Source organism: Delphinapterus leucas, chromosome X (genome assembly GCF_059928025.1).
Source record: "Delphinapterus leucas isolate spDelLeu-1000000601 "Yukka" chromosome X, BTC_Dleu_Yukka2, whole genome shotgun sequence".
Lineage (NCBI taxonomy): Eukaryota > Metazoa > Chordata > Mammalia > Artiodactyla > Monodontidae > Delphinapterus > Delphinapterus leucas.
In genome coordinates, this window is record NC_143150.1 from 38,090,645 (window position 1) to 38,112,804 (window position 22,160).

At 45.0% G+C, this 22,160-nt stretch overlaps 1 protein-coding gene across 1 annotated transcript; it reads left to right on the forward strand.

The window, feature by feature from the left end:
• The first annotated feature begins 15,619 nt into the window (after positions 1-15,619).
• KCNE5 (potassium voltage-gated channel subfamily E regulatory subunit 5) lies at positions 15,620-16,057 on the forward strand. The gene has a single exon (XM_022556725.2). The coding sequence runs from the start codon at positions 15,620-15,622 to the stop codon at positions 16,055-16,057; it is 438 nt and encodes a 145-aa protein (XP_022412433.1).
• The last annotated feature ends 6,103 nt before the right edge of the window (positions 16,058-22,160 follow it).

The window sequence follows — 22,160 nt, forward strand, 5'->3', positions numbered from 1 at the left end:
GCCAGTTTGTGCTTAATTATGCGTCAAGATAAAATGTGCAGGTTTGAAGAACACTAGCCAAACTTTTAAACACATATTTCAAAAGTCCTCCTCTCTAGGTTTATAGAATCGCATTAAGCAGATAACCTGGGTTGTATAAATCATATCCATTAGTTCGGAGGATTTGAACCCAAAGCTGTTAACTTTCGTACAGTTAATAGAGTAGAATCCCTCTGCAGCACTGATACTGTGGGACAAAGCATAGTCATGTTGTGGGGATCATTAGTACGCGCTAATAAATGGTAACTGTTACCTTTAGGCTAATTAAAATTTAGGGAGAAATTAACTTATCTGAGTTTGCCACTCACTCGCTGTGTGACTTTGGGCAATTCATTAACATCCCTCCACTGCGTCTCTCCTTCCCGAAAAATGGGGTTGATTGATAAAATAGGATCTACTTCAGAGGATGGTTGTGAGGGTAAAAATGAGTTAATCCGTATAAAGTGTTTAGAACATAGTAAACATATGTTAGCTGTTATCATTATCATTGTATCCGGGTAACATTCATGAGTCAAGTTACTTAACATATTGGTTTGCACCTCAGGGCCTTAAAGGACTGCTTGCCCCTGAAGACTTTGAAGAAAAACTTCTGGATTTAGAGGTGAGGAGACCTGGGCTCTTTCTATCACTAGTTTTGTAGCCATGGACAAATCTCAAAATACCCCCCTTAGCTTTAGTTTCTTCTTCCTGTATCAAAGAAAGAGAGAGAGAGAGAGGGAGAGAGAGGGAGAGAGGGAGAAAGACTGGACTTCAAAAAAAGACGCTTTGTAAAAAGGGAAAGATGAATGACAGAAGAAATAGGGAGTGTATTTGTCCCTAAGGCCCATCACATCTAGCTTTCATATTGTGATTTTGCTGTCCCAAGGTGATTTTTGGTTTGTTTTTTAATGATGCCCTAGGTCCCAAGTTTCCTATAGGGATATGGGGCTATGGCTGATGCCATCACAAGAAGTGAGGATTCTACTAGGAACAAGGAATTTCTGTTATCCTCATGTTCTCTCTCTTTAAAAATCAGAGTTGTGCACATATAATTTAAAGCAGTGCTTTCATTTTTTTTTTTTACTGTGATCCACGATGCTTTGCACACATGCTTATGTGTATATAAAACAATATTTTATGTGAAATGTTTATGTGAAAACAATGTTTATGTGAAAAAACAATACTAATGAGACTTCCTATTTCATTTATTTAAATGTTGGTTGTCACCCTCTAAACTGATTTCATGACCCCGCAAGATAGTGCTGTTCGATGGAACTCCTGTGAGGTTGGAAATGTTCCATATCTGTGCTATCCATTATAGTACCACTAGTCATGTGTGGCCATTGAGCATTTGAGATGTAGTTAGTGTGACTGAGGAACTGAATTTTTAATTTCATTTCCATGTTGGACAGCACGGCTTTAGAGAGTCTGCAAGCCACAGTTTGGAAAGCACAGGTTGAAAGCTATCCTACGATGTCCATGAAAGAAAGCTATCCCCTGCCATCATACTCCCACCTCCTCTACCTCAGTGGCAACCACACTCTTAGACCTCCCAGTCAGTACTAGTACTCTCTTCTTAAATGAGAAGGCAAGGATTACCAAACCTTGGAAGACTAGAGATAAAAGCAAGGAGAAAAAAGCAAATTGGAGTAAATTGGTTCCGCAGGGTAAATAAAGAAAGCTTTAAAAAAAACTTTTAAAACTACCATTAAACAAGAACAGAAGGCTGCAAAAAAGGAATATATAGGAAACAAAAAAAATCAAAACATCTCTTAGAAATTATAAACATGATGGCTGAAATGAAAAATTCAAGAGAAAGGTTGAAATAGTAGAGGAAATCTCTCAGGAAGTAGAACTTTTGGAGGGGCCAAATGTTTTTTATTGTGGTAAAATATATATAATAAAGTTTGCCATTTTAGCCATTTTTGAGTGTACAGTTAGGTGACAATTATATTCACGGTTTTGTACGACCATCACCACTATCTAATTCCAAACAGTATTTTTTAAAGATGAAAACTAGGAACAAAAAGATAAGAATATTAAGGGATCAGCCCAAGTGATTCCTCATTTGAATAACAGAAGTTCTAGAGAGAGAGAATAACAACCAAAAAAAGGGATTACAAGAATTAAAGAAAATTTCCCAGAACAGTGTGGGTGGGGCTTGTTAAAAAAGCTTTGCTATAAGTTGATCCCATGTCAGCAGTATTCATAATGACCCACACGTTGGAAATAACTAATGTCCATCAACAGGAGAATGGACAAAGAAATTGTGGTATATCCATACAAGAAAATGCTACATAGCAAGTAAAAAGAGTAAACTACTGCTACATGCAAAGACATGGATAAATTATGTTCACAGATAATTATGACGTACGAAAGAAGCTATTCACAGTACATTATGATTGTATTTATATGAAGTTCGAGAATAGGCACAACAGACCTATGGTGATAGAATCCAGGATAATGGTTTTCTCTGAAGAGAGTGGTATTGCCTGGAAAGGGGCATGAGGGAATCTTCTGGCATGCTGAAAATGTCCCATATCTTGTTTACATGAGCATCCAGGGTAGGTGGGGTCAGACATGTCTGGCATGAGCAGGTGAGATTGATAATATGGAGGAGAAGTTGAAAGTTGGGTGTATTTCGGTGTGTTGGAGGAGAAGAGGACGAGCCAGTCGGGTTCATCGTATTCTGTTCAGCATGTACTAATCATCAAACTGACCAGTCTTTGGAACAAACGTGTTTAATTAAGGGTGTGGGAGAACCTGAAAGGTTCATCTGATGAGAAGCATCTTTGTGGGCTTGATTGGGAGGAAGTAGACCTAGGTAGCTGTGAAGTGAGGGACACAGACAACTTGGGTGAACTTAAAATACCTGAAGTATGTCAGTATATTTCAGTGTTTGCACCCACTTTCAGTCTCAGTTGGGCTTAGTTTTGGAGAGACATGACATCATGTGCCTAAAGTTCATTTCTTACTCTCTTCCCGCTATTACCACCCTAGATCAGACCTTCACCCCTTTTCACCTCGAAGAGCTATACCGACCTCCTAACTAGTTTCTTGGCAAGTCTTTTCTTTCCATCACTGCCAGTATACTCAGTATACTCCATCTTGTATAGAGATCTGCCAAACTTACCTTCTTAAAATACCACCTCGTTGATGCTGTTCTTATTCAAATCAAAATGTCAGGTTGGTATTCAAGTCCCTGAATCAGAAGATCTCTCTTTACCTGTCTTCCCTTAACTCCATTCTCTTTCACTTCTGTGTTCTCCAATCTGCCAAGCTCATCCCTCCAAGTTGTTCTTCACCCTGGCTGCACTTAGGAATCACATGGGAAGGTTAACAGCAATAACAATGACCAAAACCCAAACAAACAAAAAACAGTACCTGTGCCTCGTCCTCTCTCATTGGCCAACAGTGACCTGTTTGCTGGACCTGTAAATTCCCCTATTAACACCTGTCCTTAGGATTAAACTACAAAATAATTCGCGGAAGAGAGGGCAGTTTTCACAGGTTACCAAAGAAGGAGGCTCCTGGTTAACCGTAGGCTCCCCTAACCCTCGCCTGTTGATACGGGATTGATTTTTCTTTTGTGTTGATAGATTAGCTATTTCCTTTGACACTTGAAAACCTGAGAGATTCTGAGAGAATGAGGTCTAGAACCATTTTATTTCTTAGAAGATACTCCTAAGGGTATCAAGAATCAGAAACGGGCTCTAGGGGTGGAACCGCTTGGAAGTGCTAAACATCAACTTTCCCTAATTCATATTTTTGCCTTGGGGCTGTGAGAAATCAATAATAAAAAAGAGTCAAGAGACTCCTAGGGACAAGGGAAAAGAAGAGAGAATATGTTGACCCATCCATGTATCTCTTCAGAGTGACTTTTGAAGCAGAATTATGAAAATGATTCTTTTGAAGTCAGGTATTTCTTCTTGTGCCCAGCTTTTTCTAGCTCGTAGAGTTATAAGAAGCTCAGAACAAGGTGTATATATATATATATATATATATATATATATATATATGTATGTATATATTACAGACATGTCCACACACATTTTCTTCTTTATGGTTAACAGCTCTACCTTAGCAGTATCTTTGACATTCCTTAGGATAAGGCATTCCAATGCCCACGTTCAGTTTGGGATGGTGAATTGTATGTGTCAGTATAGGAAAGTAGCAATGTAGCTTCCCAAGAGTGGGAGAGAGACGGGGCCAGAGAGGGAAATCAGGAAGGTTTCCTGCCTAGTAACTGAATCACGAACTATTTGAGCAAGCAATGCACAGAGATGAGTTAAAATTCGTCAGATTTGCCCCCCAGCCTTCCTGGAGGTTGCATCATTTCTAAACTGGATCTGCATTTCATTAGCCATCAGGATTCTTGATGCTGAGAGAATTAACCTTTCTCAGGGAGTCCCAGTGAAGGAAAAGATGTGGACTCTTCTGTTTCATTTCAGCAGGAGTCTTTGTTTTCTCTGCAAGACGCCCCTTTGGCTCTCTTTGCTTGTGAATTCTTCCCTTTTGCTCATGATATAAACAATAGCTCTCTCGACCCCATCTCCTGGGGTTGTGGGATATCTTGGTTGGCCTTTGGTTGTGCTCAGAGAAGAAAAACTCCAAACTGGCCTGGAGCTGGATGACCTCATTCTCTTACAGCTTTGGGATTTTTTCTCTGAAGTTTTAAAAGATGGCTTGGGCACTGAACTTTTCTTAGATAGCAAAGCCGTTTCCATTTGAAGGCCCTCTTAAGTTCCAATAAGATTTCTTTTGTCTTGAAACATGACACTTAAGAAGTACTTCTGAGCCCTCTCATGTGTAGTATTGCTATAGAGGAGACAAAAGATGGTCTTATGCTCTCAGCATACAATGTCAGACTATGGGGGTGAATTAGAAGCTGAACTGTGAGCTGAAGACTCTAAATATGTAGGAATTTGGAAAAGACAGAGATCCTTTTAGGCTTCAGTTGTCTGGGAAGGCTTCCTTGGAGCCTCCAGTCTGCGCCTAATGCTGAAGAGGCAAGAGTGACTCTTACAACTTCTAGCTAATAACAAAGAGCGTGTATCCACCTGCAGCAGCATCCCTTCTGTGCCCATCAGCCTGCAAGGACAAAGTGGGGTGAGAGCAACAGCAATGCCATGGGCCATAGCTTGAGATTCTCAACCAGAGATCTCCCAGAGATGCTAGGTGTGCCTGAGGTATTGATGCCCTCTGCCCTTGGAGTGGCCAGAGCTCCCTGGCAGGCTGCTTTCTCATCCACTTATCCTAGGGGGTCATATATGTTATCTATGTGTGCTATGTGGCGAAAACAATTGGAAAGCACTATTCTAGATATATCCCTTGTCTGAGAAAGCCCTGGTAACACATGGTCACAGTGCTTTGTTTTCATGTCTGTAGTTTCAGACAGACTGTCAGCTCTGGGAAGGTAGACAGATTGTGTCTGTCTTGTTCACTGCTATATCTCTAGCGCCTGCCACTGTGCCCAGCACATAGTACATTCTCAGAAAATATTTCATGCAAGTCAAAACCACAGTGAGCTACTACCTCACACCTGTTAGGATGGCTATTATCAAGAAGACAAGAAATAAGTGCTGGAGAGGGTGTGGAGAAAAGGGAACCCTCATGCACTGTTGGGTGGGAATGTTAATTGGTGCAGCCACTGTGGAAAACAGTGTGGGGGTTCCTCAGAAAATTAAAAATAGAACTACCATGTGATCAAGCAATTCCACTTCTGGGTGTTTATCTGAAGAAAATGAAAACATTGATTTGAAAGGATATATGCATCCCCATGTTCACTGCAGTATTACTTACAATAACCAAGATAGGGAAACAATCTAAATGTCCATTAATGGATGAATGAATAAAGAAAACGTGGTGTATATATACAATGGAGTAGGTGAAATAAGTCAGACAGAGAAAGACAAATACCGCATGATCTCACTTCTATGTGGAATCTAACAAAAAAAAAAGCAAGCTCATAGATACAGAAAACACTGGTAGTTGCTGGGAGGTGTGTGGGAGAAAAGGGTGAAGGGGGTCAAAAGTACAAACTTCCAGTTATAAAATAAATAAGTCCTGGGCATGTAATGTACAGCATGGTGACTATAGTTAATAACACTGTGCTACATATTTGTAAGTTGCTAAGGGAGTAGATCTTAAAAGTTCTCATCACAAGAAAAAAATGTGTAACTCTGTGTGGTGACGGATGTTAACTAGACTTATTGTGGTGATCATTTCACAATACATACAAATATCGAAGCATTATGTTGTACACTTATAACTAATTAATGTTATAGGTCAATTATAACTTAATTGAAAAAGAAAATATTTCATGAATGTATGAACAAATGAGAAAGTCTAGACCTTGAAGGATGAGTAAAACTTGGACAATGTGGAAGGGTTAAGCATTGGCAGGGAAAAACAGTATGAACAGAATCAGATGTGGTCATGGTGTATGCCAGGCAAAATTTCGAGAGCAGCTGAGGGGCCCAGAATTATTCATGTTTTGACGCAGTGGGAAATGAGCAGGCTCCATCATGCCTATTGAACATAATGTTGGATGAATAAAGAGCCACTGAAGCATTATTGCCCCCAAACAAAGTCAAAATTAAAACAAACACGTGGTAGTTGACACAACTGGTCTTGATTTTTCTCTTAGCATCTAATTTCAAGTCAGGCTTTGCCTACCCACTGTGGGAACCAATTTCTCACTTGGTCTGGGTCCCGATTCCAAGAATTCCTAAATGTTCCCACGTCATCTTCCAGCTCAGAGGCCCTCACTGAAACCCCTGGCACCCCCGAGGCAAGGACGCTGTGCCATGCCTCATGATGCAGGGGTGAGGGGAGGTGAACACTGTTGTTTTCCTTATTCATACGTTGCGGATATTGCTTTCCACGTGGAGAAAGGGTCCGAATGGCTACTTCCTATTCAAAACATCTCAGATGTCACATCCGCGGGGACGTCTTCTCTGAGCTCTCCAAGGTTGAGTTAAATGCCTCTCTTCTGGGCCTCACAGCACCATACGCTTATTGTTAATAATGAAGTAACCACAGCTGACATTTTTGAACATTTAATATGTTCAAGGCACTATGCTAAGTGCTTTCCCAGCATTATCTTATTCAGTCCTTGCCACAAAATCCTACAGTGAGCGCTTTCTATTATTATTTCCACTTTACAGAAGAGGAAACCGGAGCACAGAGAAGTTAAGTGACGTTGCTCAAGGTAACACAGCTGCTAGGTAGCCAAGCCAGAACGAAAATGCAGGTCTGTCTTATTTGCCTCTAATAGGGCCTTGACCACATGGCGTTGTAAGGGTCTGGGTAGCCCCCCCGCCCCCTAGAGTTTTAGCTCCATTACGTCAGGAAGCAAGTCTCATCTAGATCCCCGCTCCTAACGCAGGGCGTGGCACAGAAAAGGGCAACAAACGTGTGAGCAGAAAAACGAAGAAAAACAAAAACGCAAGGCTTCCACCAGATGGCGATGTGGGAGTCCAAGAGAAAAATGCCCTCTGGCTTCTTCCTTTCCCATTCCTTTCCCACAGAATACCCCAAGTCTTCACATTGTTTCCCAGAGAAGACTGAGTGGGCAGGAGAAACATTTTTCATGATAACGTTTAGGTATGAATTGACACAAATTTGACAATTTATGACCTTATGTTTTGGCCCCAAAGGGAAGGTTGACCTTACTCCACCCTCCTAGATTCACGCGCTTCTTTCAAAGATCTCAAAGTGGTTTTCAGACTCTTGTCATACACTAAAAAGCTAGAAATAAAATCCGAATTGCCCAAAGCATTGAAGGAGGCTGTGCACTGGAGTGGAAAGATTTCCTGACTGGGAGGCAGGAGACTTGGATTCTGATGGCTCTGCCATTAACTAATAGGGGACTACAGGCAAGTCCTTTCTCCTCTCTGGGCCTTCGTATCCTCAGCTGAAAAATAAGGGGGTTAGATGAGGGAACACAGAAGCTCTTTTTTTTTTTTTTCCTGCTAGCCTCTGGACAAAGGACCTTAGGCAGCAGCATTATAGCATGATGGTAATAGATTACGGACTCTGGTTCAAGTCTTGGCCACCTACAAGCTATGTGACTTTGAGCAAGTTAACCTCTCTGGGCCTCAGTTTCCTCATCTGTATAATGGGGTTCCTGTAAGGATTAAGTGAGATAATGCATATAAAGTGCTTAACACAATGCTCGGCACACATAAGCTTTCAGGAAAAGCTATTATCTCATAGAGTTAATTCACATTTTAGCAACTCCATCTAGAGTTTGGCTATACATTTAGTAGTCAGGAAAATGGGGGGGAGCTTTAAGTAATAAACCACAAACAATCAGGGTTGGCCCTATCATAAGAGTAAACACATGTCATGTGTACAAGACAAAGTTAAGTGTGCGATTGAAGCAAAGAGCTGCAAAAGTAACCACAAACAATTGGAATCCTCATACATTACTGGTGGGAGTATAGAAAAATGCAACTACTTTGGGAAAAGGTCTTGCAGTTTCTTATAAAGCTAAACTACATCTTCCCTGTGACCCAGCATTTCTCCTCCTAGATATTTACCCAAGAAAAAGGAAAACATATGTTTACAAAAAGATTTGTTTGAGGGCTTCCCTGGTGGCACAGTGGTTGAGAGTCCACCTGCCGATGCAGGGGACACGGGTTCGTGCCCCGATCCGGGAGGATCCCACATGCCGCGGAGCGGCTGGGTCCGTGAGCCATGGCCGCTGGGCCTGCGCGTCCAGAGCCTGTGCTCCGCAACGGGAGAGGCCACAACAGTGAGAGGCCCGCGTACCGAAAAAAAAAAAAAAAAAAAAAAAAGATTTGTTTGAGAACATTCATAGCAACTTTACTTTTAATAGACAGAAACTGGAAACAACCCAAGTGTCCATCAGTAGGAGAATGGATAATGGATAAATGGATAATCAATAAACAAACTGTGGTATTGTCATACAATGGAGTACTACTCCACAGTAAAAAGGAACAAACATGTGACAACGCGGATGATTCTCAAAATCATCAGGCTGAGTAGAAGAAGCCTTATACAAAAGACTTCATACTATATGATTTCATATATATGAAGTTCTGTAACAGGCAAAACTAATCAATGATGGAAAAAAATCAAAGCAGTGGTTGCCTCTAGGGGTGAAGGGAGGGGATCGCCTGGGAAGCTGCAAGAGGAAACTTTCTTGAGTGGTGGTAATGTTCTACATCTTAGTAGGGAGCTAAGTTACGCGGTTACCTTTGTCAAAACTCAGCAAATATACAATTAATGTTTGTGTATTTCATCGAACATATATGTTACTTCAAAAGGAAAACAAAAGAATAATAAACAAATATTGAACTCTAGTTAAGGATGGGTATGTGGAAGGTGCTTACGGGTGAAGTGTACTGATGTCTGCAACTTCAAAAAGAAAAGACACTGGATAGAGAGACAGATGGATAGGTGAGGGATGGATAAAGCCAGTATCAGAAAATGTTAGCGGTAGAATCTGGCTAGTAACAAGGCACCACTGGAAAATTCTTTCAACTCTGCTCTATGTTTGAAATTTGCATAAATTTTTGGAAAAAAATGTATCCACAAAGTTCCATATCCTGAATGGAGCCAATTTTTTTTCAAATTTAAAAGCCTTCGTTGGAGGAAGGCAGACCTCAAACCCAGGTAAATATTTCCTGATCACCTACTATAATGCCAGGCACTGTTTCAGGCTAGGTGAGGAATACGAAGAGGAAGAATACAGCCCTTGCCCTCAAAAGGATTGTTGGGGCCATCTGACAAGCACACATATCACTGTTATCCTATGCTGTCGAGTTGCTAAGGACAGTGAGATTTCATCTAGCTGAAAGAGTGTCTTAAAAGTTCTCCCCACAAAAAAGAAATGATCATTATGTGAAGTGATATAGGCATTAGCTAACGCTACGGTGGTAATCATATTGCAATACACATGTACCAAATCAACACATTTGACACCTCAAATTTACACAGTGTTACATGTCAATTATATATGAATAAAAAATAATTTGTAAAAAAAAGAAAAGGTTTCTGGTATTGGAGACATGTGGGTAGTTATTGCTGCAAGTATGATTGGAAGGCGTCTTCAAGCCAGAGCACAGAGAGTCTTGAAGTCCACACTAAGGTGATAATTTGTCAATCTGATGGGGCACATTCAAGAATTTTGAGCCAACAAGTGGCATCCTTAGAAAATTGCTGGGAGCAAGGGGCAGCTGCAGTAGATATCATTGCTTTAGAGGAGTCAGCAGGCGAGGGATCTTTTCATGTACCTGCTATGAACACAGGGAGCAGTGGAGGCATCCACAGGGAGGAAGGGGGTTCAGAAAGACCTGGGACAGCTCTGAAGTCCAAGGAGATGAGATCTTGGTTTCATCTTCTGGGAAACGGGAAGCTATTTGGTCTGTGCCCCTCTCCTACCTCTTTGCCCCATGATGTTGTGCCTCTGTAAGGCTATACTGGTTGTTTACAGCCAGCATCTATTCTGATTGTTTGCTAGTCCATTCTGATTGGTCAGTGTCCAAGACATAGGGCTGTTAGATAGATTTTTTAATATTTATTTATTTATTTTTGGCTGCGTTATTTTTGGCTGCGCACTTCGTTGCAGTGCGCGGGCTTTCTCTAGTTGCGGCGAGTGGGGGCTACTCATCGATGCGGTGCACGGGCTTCTTAGTGTGGTGGCTTCTCTTGTTGCGGAGCACGGGCTCTAGGCACGTGGGCTTCAGTAGTTGCGGCATGCGGGCTCAGTAGTTGTGGCGCACAGGCTTAGTTGCTCCGCAGCATGTGAGATCTTCCTGGACCAGGGCTCGAACCCATGTCCCCTGACCTGGCAGGCAGATTCTTAACCACTGTGCCACCAGGGAAGTCCCTGTTAAATAGTTTTAATATCAACCCTACCCACATCATAGGGTTGCTGTAAGGTTAATTAATAGCACATGCTAGGCATTTGATAAATGAGATCAGGGACTATATTTAATGCTCCAGTATGTGGCCTGATATAGGGTGACCCCAGCACAAGCCCACCAAGACCCCCAAGAAATCTTTAAGTTAGGCACTCGAAGCCCCTGGGGTGCATTCCAACCCATAAATATTGATCTTTATCAAACCCCAGTCCCCCCACCCCAAATAGAGCATATATTCCCATAAAGCAACTGAGAAGCCCCAGTTGGACCCAGGAACTATCCCATTTACTCTCCTCCCTCTTTTGAATAAAGAGGGATCTTCCTTTTTCGAACAAGGCTTTGGACTCCAGTATTTGGGTCCAGAGTCAAAATTCTCTCCAGGGCTTCCCTGGTGGCGCAGTGGTTGAGAGTCCGCCTGCCGATGCAGGGGACATGGGTTCGTGCCCCGGTCCGGCAAGATCCCACATGCCGCGGAGCGGCTGGGCCCGTGAGCCATGGCCGCTGAGCCTGCGCATCCAGAGCCTGTGCTCCGCAACAGGAGAGGCCACAACAGTGAGAGGCCTGCGTACCGAAAAAAAAAAAAATCTCTCCAAATCAGAATTCTCGCTGGATTTCATGCCCACTGCTCATCCCACTCCAGATCCTGGCACTTGTCCCCCGTTCACAAAGAAGTGGCTGTAAGCCATCAAAGCCACAGACAGTTCACCAGTGTGACTTGTTCACTGATGTGTCTCTAGGACCCAGCACAGTGCCTTGCACAGTGTAACATGCAACAAGTGTTTGTTGAATAAATGAATGAATGAATGAGTGATTCATTCTGGGTCTGTAGTTGGTGCTTCACGAAGACTTTTTTCCTCCCCTCCCTCAGAGCGCATTGTGGCTTTGCCAACCTCCTGGACTCCAACAGTGCTTACCATCTGTGCCCGTCCTTTGGCAACTAGCCAAACTCAACTCAGTTCAATTCAACCAACTTCCATGGAGCTGCACTATTGGCAGGAAGCATTCACAGTCTCAAGGAATGGTGAAAGCATTTCCTAGCCCATGGCGCCTCAATTGTACTTTTAAAACAACCTTGGCATGGAACAGAACCTTTTCCAAGACTTTTTGAAAGTCTAAATACATGATTATAAATTACTTCCCTTTGTCAACACACTTGATTACCGTTCAGGAAATAAGTGAGTTCTGGACAACAGATCAACAGATGATTGTGGGGCAGGTATGGGACAGGTGTAGAGGGGCTGGAAGTCTGGGGAGGAATGAGACTCAGTCCTTGTCTGATGGATTCGGACTTTCATTAAGTGTGGGGAGGAAAAGGAGGTTGGCATCTCAGCCATTCAGGGCTGGGATTGAAGGGATGTCCAGCAGCTCCTTGAGTGAAAAGAAAGCCAGAGTCTCCCACACACACACCTGTTGTTTTTTTCTGAGGGTTGGGCCTTTTTAAATTTTATGACTAGTCTCCATTCCTGTTTCCACCCCCTTCTATACATCTCTTGCTTCCTATGCCAGTCTTCTGTAAATTTCTAATTTGCTTTCTCTCTGGTAATTATTTATTTTAATGGAGTTAGAATTGGCCTTGTATGTGTTCATTAAAACATTATCTTTAAGAGCGAGAACCTGGAAATTAATCAGAAATCTTACAATAAGAGCTAATTTAAATACATAATAGCAGATCCATAGTCTGGAATACTGTATAGGTAGTAAAATGATGTTGTAAATAATAGTAATTGACACGGGGAAAAATTACCAGTCTCTTGTTAAGTGAAAAAATAGGCTACAAAACAATGATGTATAGTGCCTCTGTGTGTGTGTGTGTGTGTGTGTGTGTCCATGTGCGCTATTGTTGACTTTTCTTATTGGTGTTTTTCTGTGTTTTCCAAACTTTCTGCGCTGAATGCTGCAGTCTGAATTGGGGCACTATCAAGAGGGGTGCATTGTAGGGACTCTGAGAGCACAAATAAGGGGAATCAAGCAAGACTTCCTTTTGTGAGTGTATTTTGGGGAAGGTGAAAGGCACAGAGTATTGGAGAGGAACTCGAGGAATATGCTGTTTTTCAAGTGCCAAGGAAGAAGGTGGTGTCTACTGGTGGTGAGGACTTCAGGTCCATCAAAGAAGACTGGGCTCCATTAAAGAAGCAGTGGGGAGCAACTCTGGGTCTCTGAACACAGGGGTGAGTGGATGGAAGTGGTGTTGGCAGAGGATTATTCCAGCCATAGCAAGGTGGACTGGGTTGTAGGCAGGGTGATCTGCCAGGAGACTCTCAGTTTGCATATTTGACCTGAGGTAACGAGAGCTTGGATTAAGTTTGTGGCAATAAAACCAGAAAGGAAGGAGCGGATGGATTTGAGAGATGTTACCAAGAAAGAGTCAGAGCTAGAGATTCAAATTTGGCTAAATATATGCCAGGTGGTAAGTGAACGCATGTAAGGAGACACTTTCCAAGGAAATGGACGTTAAGAGAGAATAGCTGAGGATCGAGTCTTGGGGAATTCCAACAGTTAATGGGAGGAGGAAAGAAGAGGGGCCGGCAAAGGAGACAGAGTGATGCGTCAGAGAGATAAGAGGAGAAACTTGAGAACTCAATGCCATGAGAGCCAAGGGCAGGACAGGAAGGAGTGGGTGGTTGATGGTATCAAATTCATCCTTGAGGTCAAAGATGCAAACTGAGCAGAGGCCCTTAAATTTGGCCGGGAGGCCGCTGGTGAACTTACTTACAGAGAGTGGTTTGGGCAGAAAGCGCTGGACTCTAGAAGGTTCCAGGGAAGGGAGTGGTGGGGAAATGGAGGCAGCCCATGTGACAAGAGTCATGTGTTATGACAGAGAACAAGGTCAAACTTTATTATTCTAGACCTGCTGCTCAACCATTTGAATCTACTGGCTCATAAGGCTGTTAAAAGTACAATACACGTTTAAATGATTGTTTTTATGCTACAGTGAAGGGACTTCTTCCTCCCACTGCCCCAAACCAAAAAGAAAAAAAAACCCTAGAGATTCTGGGCATGTTTTAACAGATCAGAGCAGTCTTTTAGCTTAACAGTCCTGTCTCTAGGTTGGTACTGCTTTGAGAATTTCCTAGCTGTGTCCTCTGTCGTTAGTTATGCCAACTCACTTGAACAATTCTTCCCTGAGCCCCTCTGAGGCGAGGACATTGAGGCAAGGTGATTAGGAGGGAGCCAGTGGTCAGGGGCACGTGGAATGTCTCTAAGATGTATGTAGAGGCTGTTAAGCAAGGCTCCGTTTGAGACCCTGGATATAGTTTGGTGCCAACCTCACTCCAACACACAGAAGGCTACAGCCCGGAGTGGACAGTGGGCTGAAGGGTGACTGAAGCAGAGGCATCAGAAAACCTTCTTTTTTTAACCCATGGCCCCTGAAGATTGAATGGTCCCTGGACCGAATGGTCTTGAACAGGCACCTTGGTTTGCAAGGGATACATAAAGGCATATAGCTTTGTTTCATTCCTTCTATTACTTGGCAATCATACACAACCCGACCCGACCAGCACTACTTCATTTTTTTTCCTACTTGCTGTCTAGAAATCAATCCTTTGAGCACTTTCCCTTTGTGAATCCCAGTCTGTTTCCAGTTTGACATACTATGGATTTATTTGTCTTAGTGACTTGTTTTCCCCTAAAGGAAGATACCCTCTGAGAAAAAAAATGGCTGCCTCATGAGCCAGCAGAGCCTAGACCTGTTCCCAAGCCCCAGAGAGGCACAGAACTGAGTATCTGGCTAATTGCATGTGGAGGTAAGCATATTCTCTAGAACTGGCACTTTTCAGATCCCGAGACGTCTAGGGAGTGTAGCCAAAGGGCCTTTTAAATGTCCCTGCTCCTTTTAATGGAAGAACTTGGTTGCATTTCTGGGAAGATGGCTTGCCGCCCACGGGAAACAGGGTCATATCATGGATGGTACACTCACACGCTAAGATGTGGAGGCCCCTCTAAAAATGTGATAGGAAATCAGAGCAGGGGTACTTCCCAGGAGGCTGGTATAATATCAGAAACCTTTTTTGGAAGCCCCGGGCGTCCTGCTCCACTTCAGTCACCAAATTTGTCCTGAGCATCTTCTGAATAAGATGCTCACCTCGGTCCAGGGGAAGCCGTGAGGGCTGGAAAGATAGGCCAGGGTTCTTGTTCCTGGGAGTAATCACCCGTCCTGAGATGTGGACCCGCGGTCTCGGCTGCCGTTTCGTGAGTGCTGATGGAACCCCGGTGCAGGACCCGCCTCGTGGGGGCCAGATGCTGTATCTGGGCCAAAGCTGGGCCTGCAGGGCAGGTGGCCAGAACGTGGAAGGAATTCTCTTCCGCAGCCCGGGGTCTACGCTTGGCCCCAGCGAGCCGCCCTGCCAGCCTCTGCCGCCCGGGGCCCCGCGCATTCCGCGCGCCCCCGCCCCCTCCGCCCCTCTCCCGGCCTCGCCCCCTCCCTCGTCCCCTTCTCCTCCCCCCACCAGCTGTCCCCTTTCCCCGGGGCGGCGAGACAGCCGGAGCCTGGGAAGAGGCGGCTTCGGGCCGAGGGGGCGTGGTGGGGAAGGGGAGGAGGCGCCGGGGTGAGGGGATAAGGAGGCCCGGGCGGCGGGGTCCCCCAGCCACTGCGTCGCCCGCCCGGGAGCCGGGTGCAGCCGCCGCCGCTCGCCCGCATCCCCTCGGCCCGGCCCGGGGGCAAGGTCAGCAGCGATCTGGAGCCGCCGTGTCACTCCCCGACAGCTATGAACTGCAGCGAGAGCCAGCGGCTGCGGACCCTGCTGAGCCGCCTGCTGCTCGAGCTGCACCACCGGGGCAACGCCAGCGGCCTGGGCGCCGGCCCCGGCCCAAGCATGGGCATGGGGGTCGTGCCCGACCCCTTCGTGAGCCGCGAGGTGACCAGCGCCAAGGGCAACGACGCCTATCTCTACATCCTGCTCATCATGATCTTTTACGCCTGCCTGGCCGGAGGCCTCATCCTGGCCTACACCCGCTCCCGCAAGCTCGTCGAGGCCAAGGACGAGCCGTCCCAGGCTTGCGCCCAGCACGAGTGGCTCCCGGGAGGTGCCCCGGCCGCCGCCGACGCTGAGACAGCCGCCGGATCGCCCGCCGAGGACCGCCGCCAGCCCGGCCCCGCCGGGCTGCCCGCCCCGGCCCTCGCCCGGGCCGCCGAGGGGGTCTAGAGCCGCCGCCCCAGCTCGCTGGCTCGCCCGCGCCCTCAGCTCGCTCATCCTGGGCGCGGCACCCGCCTGCCTTGCCGCCTTTTCCTCTCCTCCCCTTCCAGGGCCCTCCTCACCTGAGGCCCGGACAACGTTGAGAGGCCAGGAGACCTTGTCTGGAAGGCCCTGGAAGAAGCACCACCCTACCCGCTCCGGGCCAGCCTCTCCCTCCTCTCCCCCCCCCACCCCCCACCTCCGACCCCGCACAACCCACTGCACTAAACTGCCTCTGCTCTCTTGTCTCCAGACGGCCCTGACAGCACGCTCCAGCCCTCTGGGAACTGAATCCAACACGTCCAACACTTGGCATTGAATTGAAGCAATGAAGTCTATCCGAACTCTGGGCCGTCTAACTGGCAGCTGTTCCGGGGGCTGCCAGGGACTGGTCACTCTGTAGAGCCAACGGGCTTGCCATCACTGCCAGGCCGGCTGGGGCAGCTCCAGCTTCCTGTTGCCTTAGGGACAGAGACAAAGAAAATGAAGAGAACTCAGACATCTTTTCCCTCCCTCCTCCTTCAGCAGGGAGCTAGCAGGACACTAGGACCAGTCTGTGGCATAGAATGGACTTAATGGGACTGGAGGTGGAGGGGGGCTCAGAGGGTGGGGAAGACCTATTACCCCCAACTGTATGGTTTTCTTGCATCCAGTTGTCGTCCTGAAGGTAACTTGCCTAATTTTGAGTAGCTCTGCCATCTTTTGCCATGGGTAACCATTGCTGGGCGTGTCACCCTAATACTTCCCAATGCCTCTCCTATATTGATTCAGTTGTCATGGCAGCTGTCTGCTTCATCCATGGAACATGAGGCTCAGTCGTCTTCTGCTCTGTAACCTGGAGAATGTCAGAGGCAGGTAATAAAGGTCGTTTAAACAATAACCTGAGACTCTTTTCTCAAAGATCCCAGCCTTGAGACCCAGTACTATATAGAGAAGAACCCTTTATGCTTTTGGAAATAATGTTTAGATTGGGGAGTTGGGTTGTTTTGATACCTATATCTATATATCCAGTTCCAATGCAACAGATATCACTGTGCGTGAAGAAAAGGTTTATGTATGGCTAAATGGGTTGTTTTTTCAAGTGTTTCCAAGTTATAACTACTTTCTTACTTCTCCGCTCCTTTTCCCTTAATTCTGAAGCACTTTCAAATATCACAGTGCTAAATAGGGATTTCCCACTTACCTCTTGCAGTTTTTCAGGATATACTTTAAATTAAAACAACCTCTCACACCCATCACTATTAGCTATTATCAAAGTTCATTTTTAGAAGCCACCTTCATAACTCTCCCAAAGAAGCGGCTTATTAAAAGAGAAAAAGCCACCAAAGAGTGTAAATCTTAAGTCAGAGAGGAGATGCTTGAACTAAGCTGTCTTAACCAATGATGGGTAAGTTTAGAGGTGTATGCTTATTGATTTATTCTCCTTCTTTGAAGGTCATCAGAAACTTGCCTGATTAGGGCTTAAATGCTTATACCTGATGGTGGCTGTTTGGGCCCCATCAAACACACATAGTCACCTCTTAGCGTTAAGCCAACTTGCTTCAAGACAACTGGTTTCTCAGTAACAGCAGGACAAAGATATTATGCGTTACTTAAATGCACGGATAATACACAAGCCTCATTCAAGGCATTGGTTTTGACCTTGTAGCCCATATGGTATTTTACTGGAGCTATTAATAAGTTAAATGAACTTACTTTCATTCCCAGGATTCACTCCTTGAAGATATACTGGCCTTACCCCATTGGCTCCTCTCCAGTCCTAGTTCCAGCCCTAAGGTTGACTCCTTTCCTTGCAGGTGGGGGCCAGGGATTGGGCAGTGGTCCAAGATAACGAGACGAAGAGAGATGATGCTGTGAGAGCCATCTCAGGGCCAGGCAGGGAGGCCTGAGTGGGATGCGGAGGGAGGGCACAGATACCCAGCCATGCCAGGTGCATATGGGGGAGGGCAGGCCTCAGCCTTGTATTTCAGGTACAACAAGGTCCCTCATTGGTCTGGCATGACTGGGGACACGAGGTTGTTTGATAATGAAGCATCCCCAGTGCTTTAGGTGTTGAAATTTTGTAAACATATGTAGTATTTTTCATAGACATTAAAAATATATATATTGCCAAAAAAAGGCAGCTGGGAGCAGTTGGGATAATGCCCATAATAAGCATGAATGTGCTGTGGGAAACGAATCCCACTGCCAAGATATTCCTGCTTTTAAGCACATTTTAACCTTTTTATGATGATGACGTTCCTCATTAAGCACATGTAGTGAGAGTAGCCACAGAGTTTTCCCAGTGAGAAAAGTGAGCTGGTCTGGGGAGACCGATTTGTTTAACTGCCCACTTTCCCCAAACATTTTCAGGGTTGCAACTGTGTCCCAGATAATGAAGTTTCCCAGACGTTTGGACACTCGACTCTCTACCAACCAGTGCGGGTGTCGACAGCATTGAAGTGATCACACTGTGGTGAGCAAGAGATAGAAGAAAGAAAAACAAGAGGCCTGGCCAGCCTGCAGTTTTAATAATGTGTTCCTGAATAGCGCGAGCTGACAGTACAAACTGGGATTCTAATCAATTAGAGTGAATTTTTTTCAACTCCCTCCCCCACCAGTCTATTTCTTCTGTGTAAGCAGGTCCCGTTTCAGTTCAGGTTCAGATCTTTGCTCCATAATAATAACGAGGAAGAAGACCCGCGCTTCCTTACTTGTAACTTGAGGCTTTCAACCAAGTGGGGCTAGGAGATGTTTTGAGTTCCAATGTCTGGAAGTGCTCATCGACGGTGCAAAAATAAACAGAAGCTTTTCTCCCACTACAGACACACTTCTGTGCTGTCGAGTCACTTTTCTAGAGGGATATAAATGGGGTCTTTCCTTTGTTTGTAGCTACCATCTCCTTTTCAATTTGCCATATCCTTTAGAAACCGAAGATCTGCACGTGATTTGTATTAAAGAGGAAAGGGAATGGGCTGCTTTCCAAGCAGTCTTGCCTGATGGCTAAAGCAAGTGCACTGTGGTGTCGTGGAGAGAGCATAGGATGAGAATCAGGAGAACTGGGGTCCAGCCTTGGCTTTGCTGGGAATCTGAGGATCAAGTGAGATAACATATAGGAAAGGAGAAGTACAGCAGCTATAGAAGTATAAGGTGTTAACGTTTATATTTTCCTTTTCCTTCCTTGGGGGAGTGCCCTTGGGCAGTGTGGGGAAAGTGGGGAAGAGAAAATTCTCTACTGCATAGTCTGCTCTTATTTTATAAAGAAAAGGATTGCAGTGACTTGGCCACTAGCTCCCAGATTTCTGAGCCTTTTCCCCCCATTCTCGGAATCTTGGATGACTAGGAATCTGTGCATAACTGTCTCACCATCCTACTCTACTCCCCTTTACCTGTAGGCTTGCAAGTGCCCTTTTTAAAAAAAAAGACAATACGTACTGTACTTTCAGGGCTCCACCAGAACTGATGTCTAGACACTGAAGACACGGGTCAGGGACTGAGAGAGAGCATAAGAGAAGAGAATGAAGGGAAAGAATCACAGACTGTGGGCTTCATGAGAGAGGTAGGAGGAAGGACAGTCTAGAATGTTCTGTGAAGGAGCATGAACGAGGACCCCCAAGGGTGAATAGATTAGATCGGTCAATAGCCAAGCCTAGGTGAACTTGAACCACCCATCAGAATGGCTTTGAGAGAAGAAGTTGGTTGGAAAGTCACTTCGCAGCCCCTTTTGTTACTCAACCTACACTACAGCCTATCCTGGAAGACAAACAATGTGACTAAGGCAACTCTTTTTCTCTGCTAGATCTCAGAGCATGGGACCAGGTGACCCCACCAGTCCCTCGTCAGATGTGTTTTTTTTAATTGAACGAAAGATTCTTTCAATTCTATAGTGCTTTACAATTTTCAAAAGTTTCACACACATGATTTCATATAATCCCATAATAAGCCCCTTTTTTCCCCCTCCCCTATACTGCCCCTCCCCCCTTCCCTCTCCCCACTGGTAATCACTAGTTTGTTCTCTATATCTGCCAGTCTCATCAGAGAAGTGCAAATCAAAATAACAATGAGATATCACCTCACACGTGGTAGAATGGCTATTATCAAAAAGACATGAAATAACAAGAGTTGGTGAGGATGTAAAGAAAAGGGAACCCTCTTGCACTGTTGGTGGGAATGTAAATTGATACAGCCACTATGGAGAACAGTATGGAGGTTCCTTAAAAAACTAAAAATAGAACTACCATACGACCCAGCAATCCCACTACTGGGCATATACCCTGAGAAAACCATAATTCAAAAAGAGTCATGTACCACAATGTTCACTGTGCAGCTCTATTTACAATAGCCAGGACACGGAAGCAACCTAAGTGTCCATCGACAGATGAATGGATAAAGAAGATGTGGCACAGATATACAATGCAATATTACTCAGCCATAAAAAAGAAACGAAATTGTTATTTGTAGTGAGGTGGATGGACCTAGAGTCTGTCATACAGAGTGAAATAAGTCAGAAAGAGAAAAACAAATACCATATGCGAACATATATGTATGGAATCTAAAAAAAAAATGGTTATGAAGAACCTAGGGGCAGGACAGGAATAAAGACGCAGATGTAGAGAATGGACTTGAGGACACGGGGAAGGGGAAGGGTAAGCTGGGACGAAGTGAGAGAGTGGCATAGACACATATACACTACCCAATGTAAAATAGATAGCTAGTCGGAAGCAGCCGCATAGCACAGGGAGATCAGCTCGGTGCTTTGTGACCGCCTGGAGGGGTGGGATAGGGAGGGTGGGAGGGAGGGAGACGCAAGAGGGAAGACATATGGGAACATATGTATATGTATAACTGATTCACTTTGTTATAAAGCAGAAACTAACACACCATTGTAAAGCAATTATACTCCAATAAAGATGTTAAAAAAAAAAAAAACCTTAACGATGTCCCACCTAGCCAATCATTTTTTAAAATGAATTTATTTATTTATTTTAAAAAATTGTGATAAACTACATATAACATAAAATTCACCATCTTAGCCATTTTTAAAAGTATATAGTTCAGTAGCATTAAGTACATTCATATTGTTTCTGTCACAGTGCCCTTGAAGTCAGAGAAAAATGCAAGCAGCTAAATTATATAGAAGCAGCAGGGCTTAATCATTGCTCAGATGACTCCCCCTCTAGGGTATTCGCACTTTAGAATAGACCACTCAGGGCGATGTAAAGGTGAAACCCAAGGAAAGACTCTTGAGTTGTGAATTTCAGTGGAATCTGGAAGGAGAGCTATCTGGAGATGTCTATGCGTGCGGGGGAAGGTCCTTGGGGGAGAGGTGTACTGAGCTTCCCACAGCTTCTCAAGTCACATCCTACTCCTACTGCCAGATGCTCTTAGAACCCTGGGGAGGAGCAGCGTGGCCATGGATGACTGGATTTCAGTAGAAATTCGCTGAATTCCCACATACCTGACTCACAAAATGTCCGTTCATGAAAACACTTCAGGTCTCTGGAAGGACAAGAGGCCTTCCCTTGGCTCTTTTTAGGATCTAGATATGACCTAGCAGGGGTTGCAACTCCCACGAGCCTGGAAGAGAAAGAATGGAGACAAGGGGGCACATTAATTTTGCTCCTCTTCTTGTGGGGCCACTGCTCTGGGGGCCACTGTGGTCAGGACCAGCCCTTGGCAAGACTATGGAATTGGTATTTATCTCATTTTCCCCCTTCCTGTTCCAAGCTTCCCCTTGACATTCTCAGTCCTGCAAAACTGTTTCTTCCCTACTGCCAGGGTCTTATGATCTTATTCATTTAATCCAATCTGCTATTCATCCCAGCGAGGATCCAAGGAATGTATCTTTAATGGTGGCTTTCAGACACTGGATGAAAGAGAGGGATGTCAACGGGGACTTGTCCTAGGACTCTCCGATCTGATTTGGGTAAGGTGTCTCTGACAGTCACATCATTGTGGTAAGCTCAAGAACAGAACTTTGGCTATTTCTTTATCCCCGCTCCTTCTGGGGGTGTTCAGAAGACTGTAACCTTTAGCCATCTAGGAGGGCACCTGCATTTCCAGGTGAGCCTCCTGGGGTGGAGGGTGGGATGGG

Coding starts and splice junctions, on each gene's coding strand:
- KCNE5 (XM_022556725.2), top strand. CDS start 15,620: ATGAACTGCAGCGAGAGCCAGCGGCTGCGGACCCTGCTGAGCCGCCTG.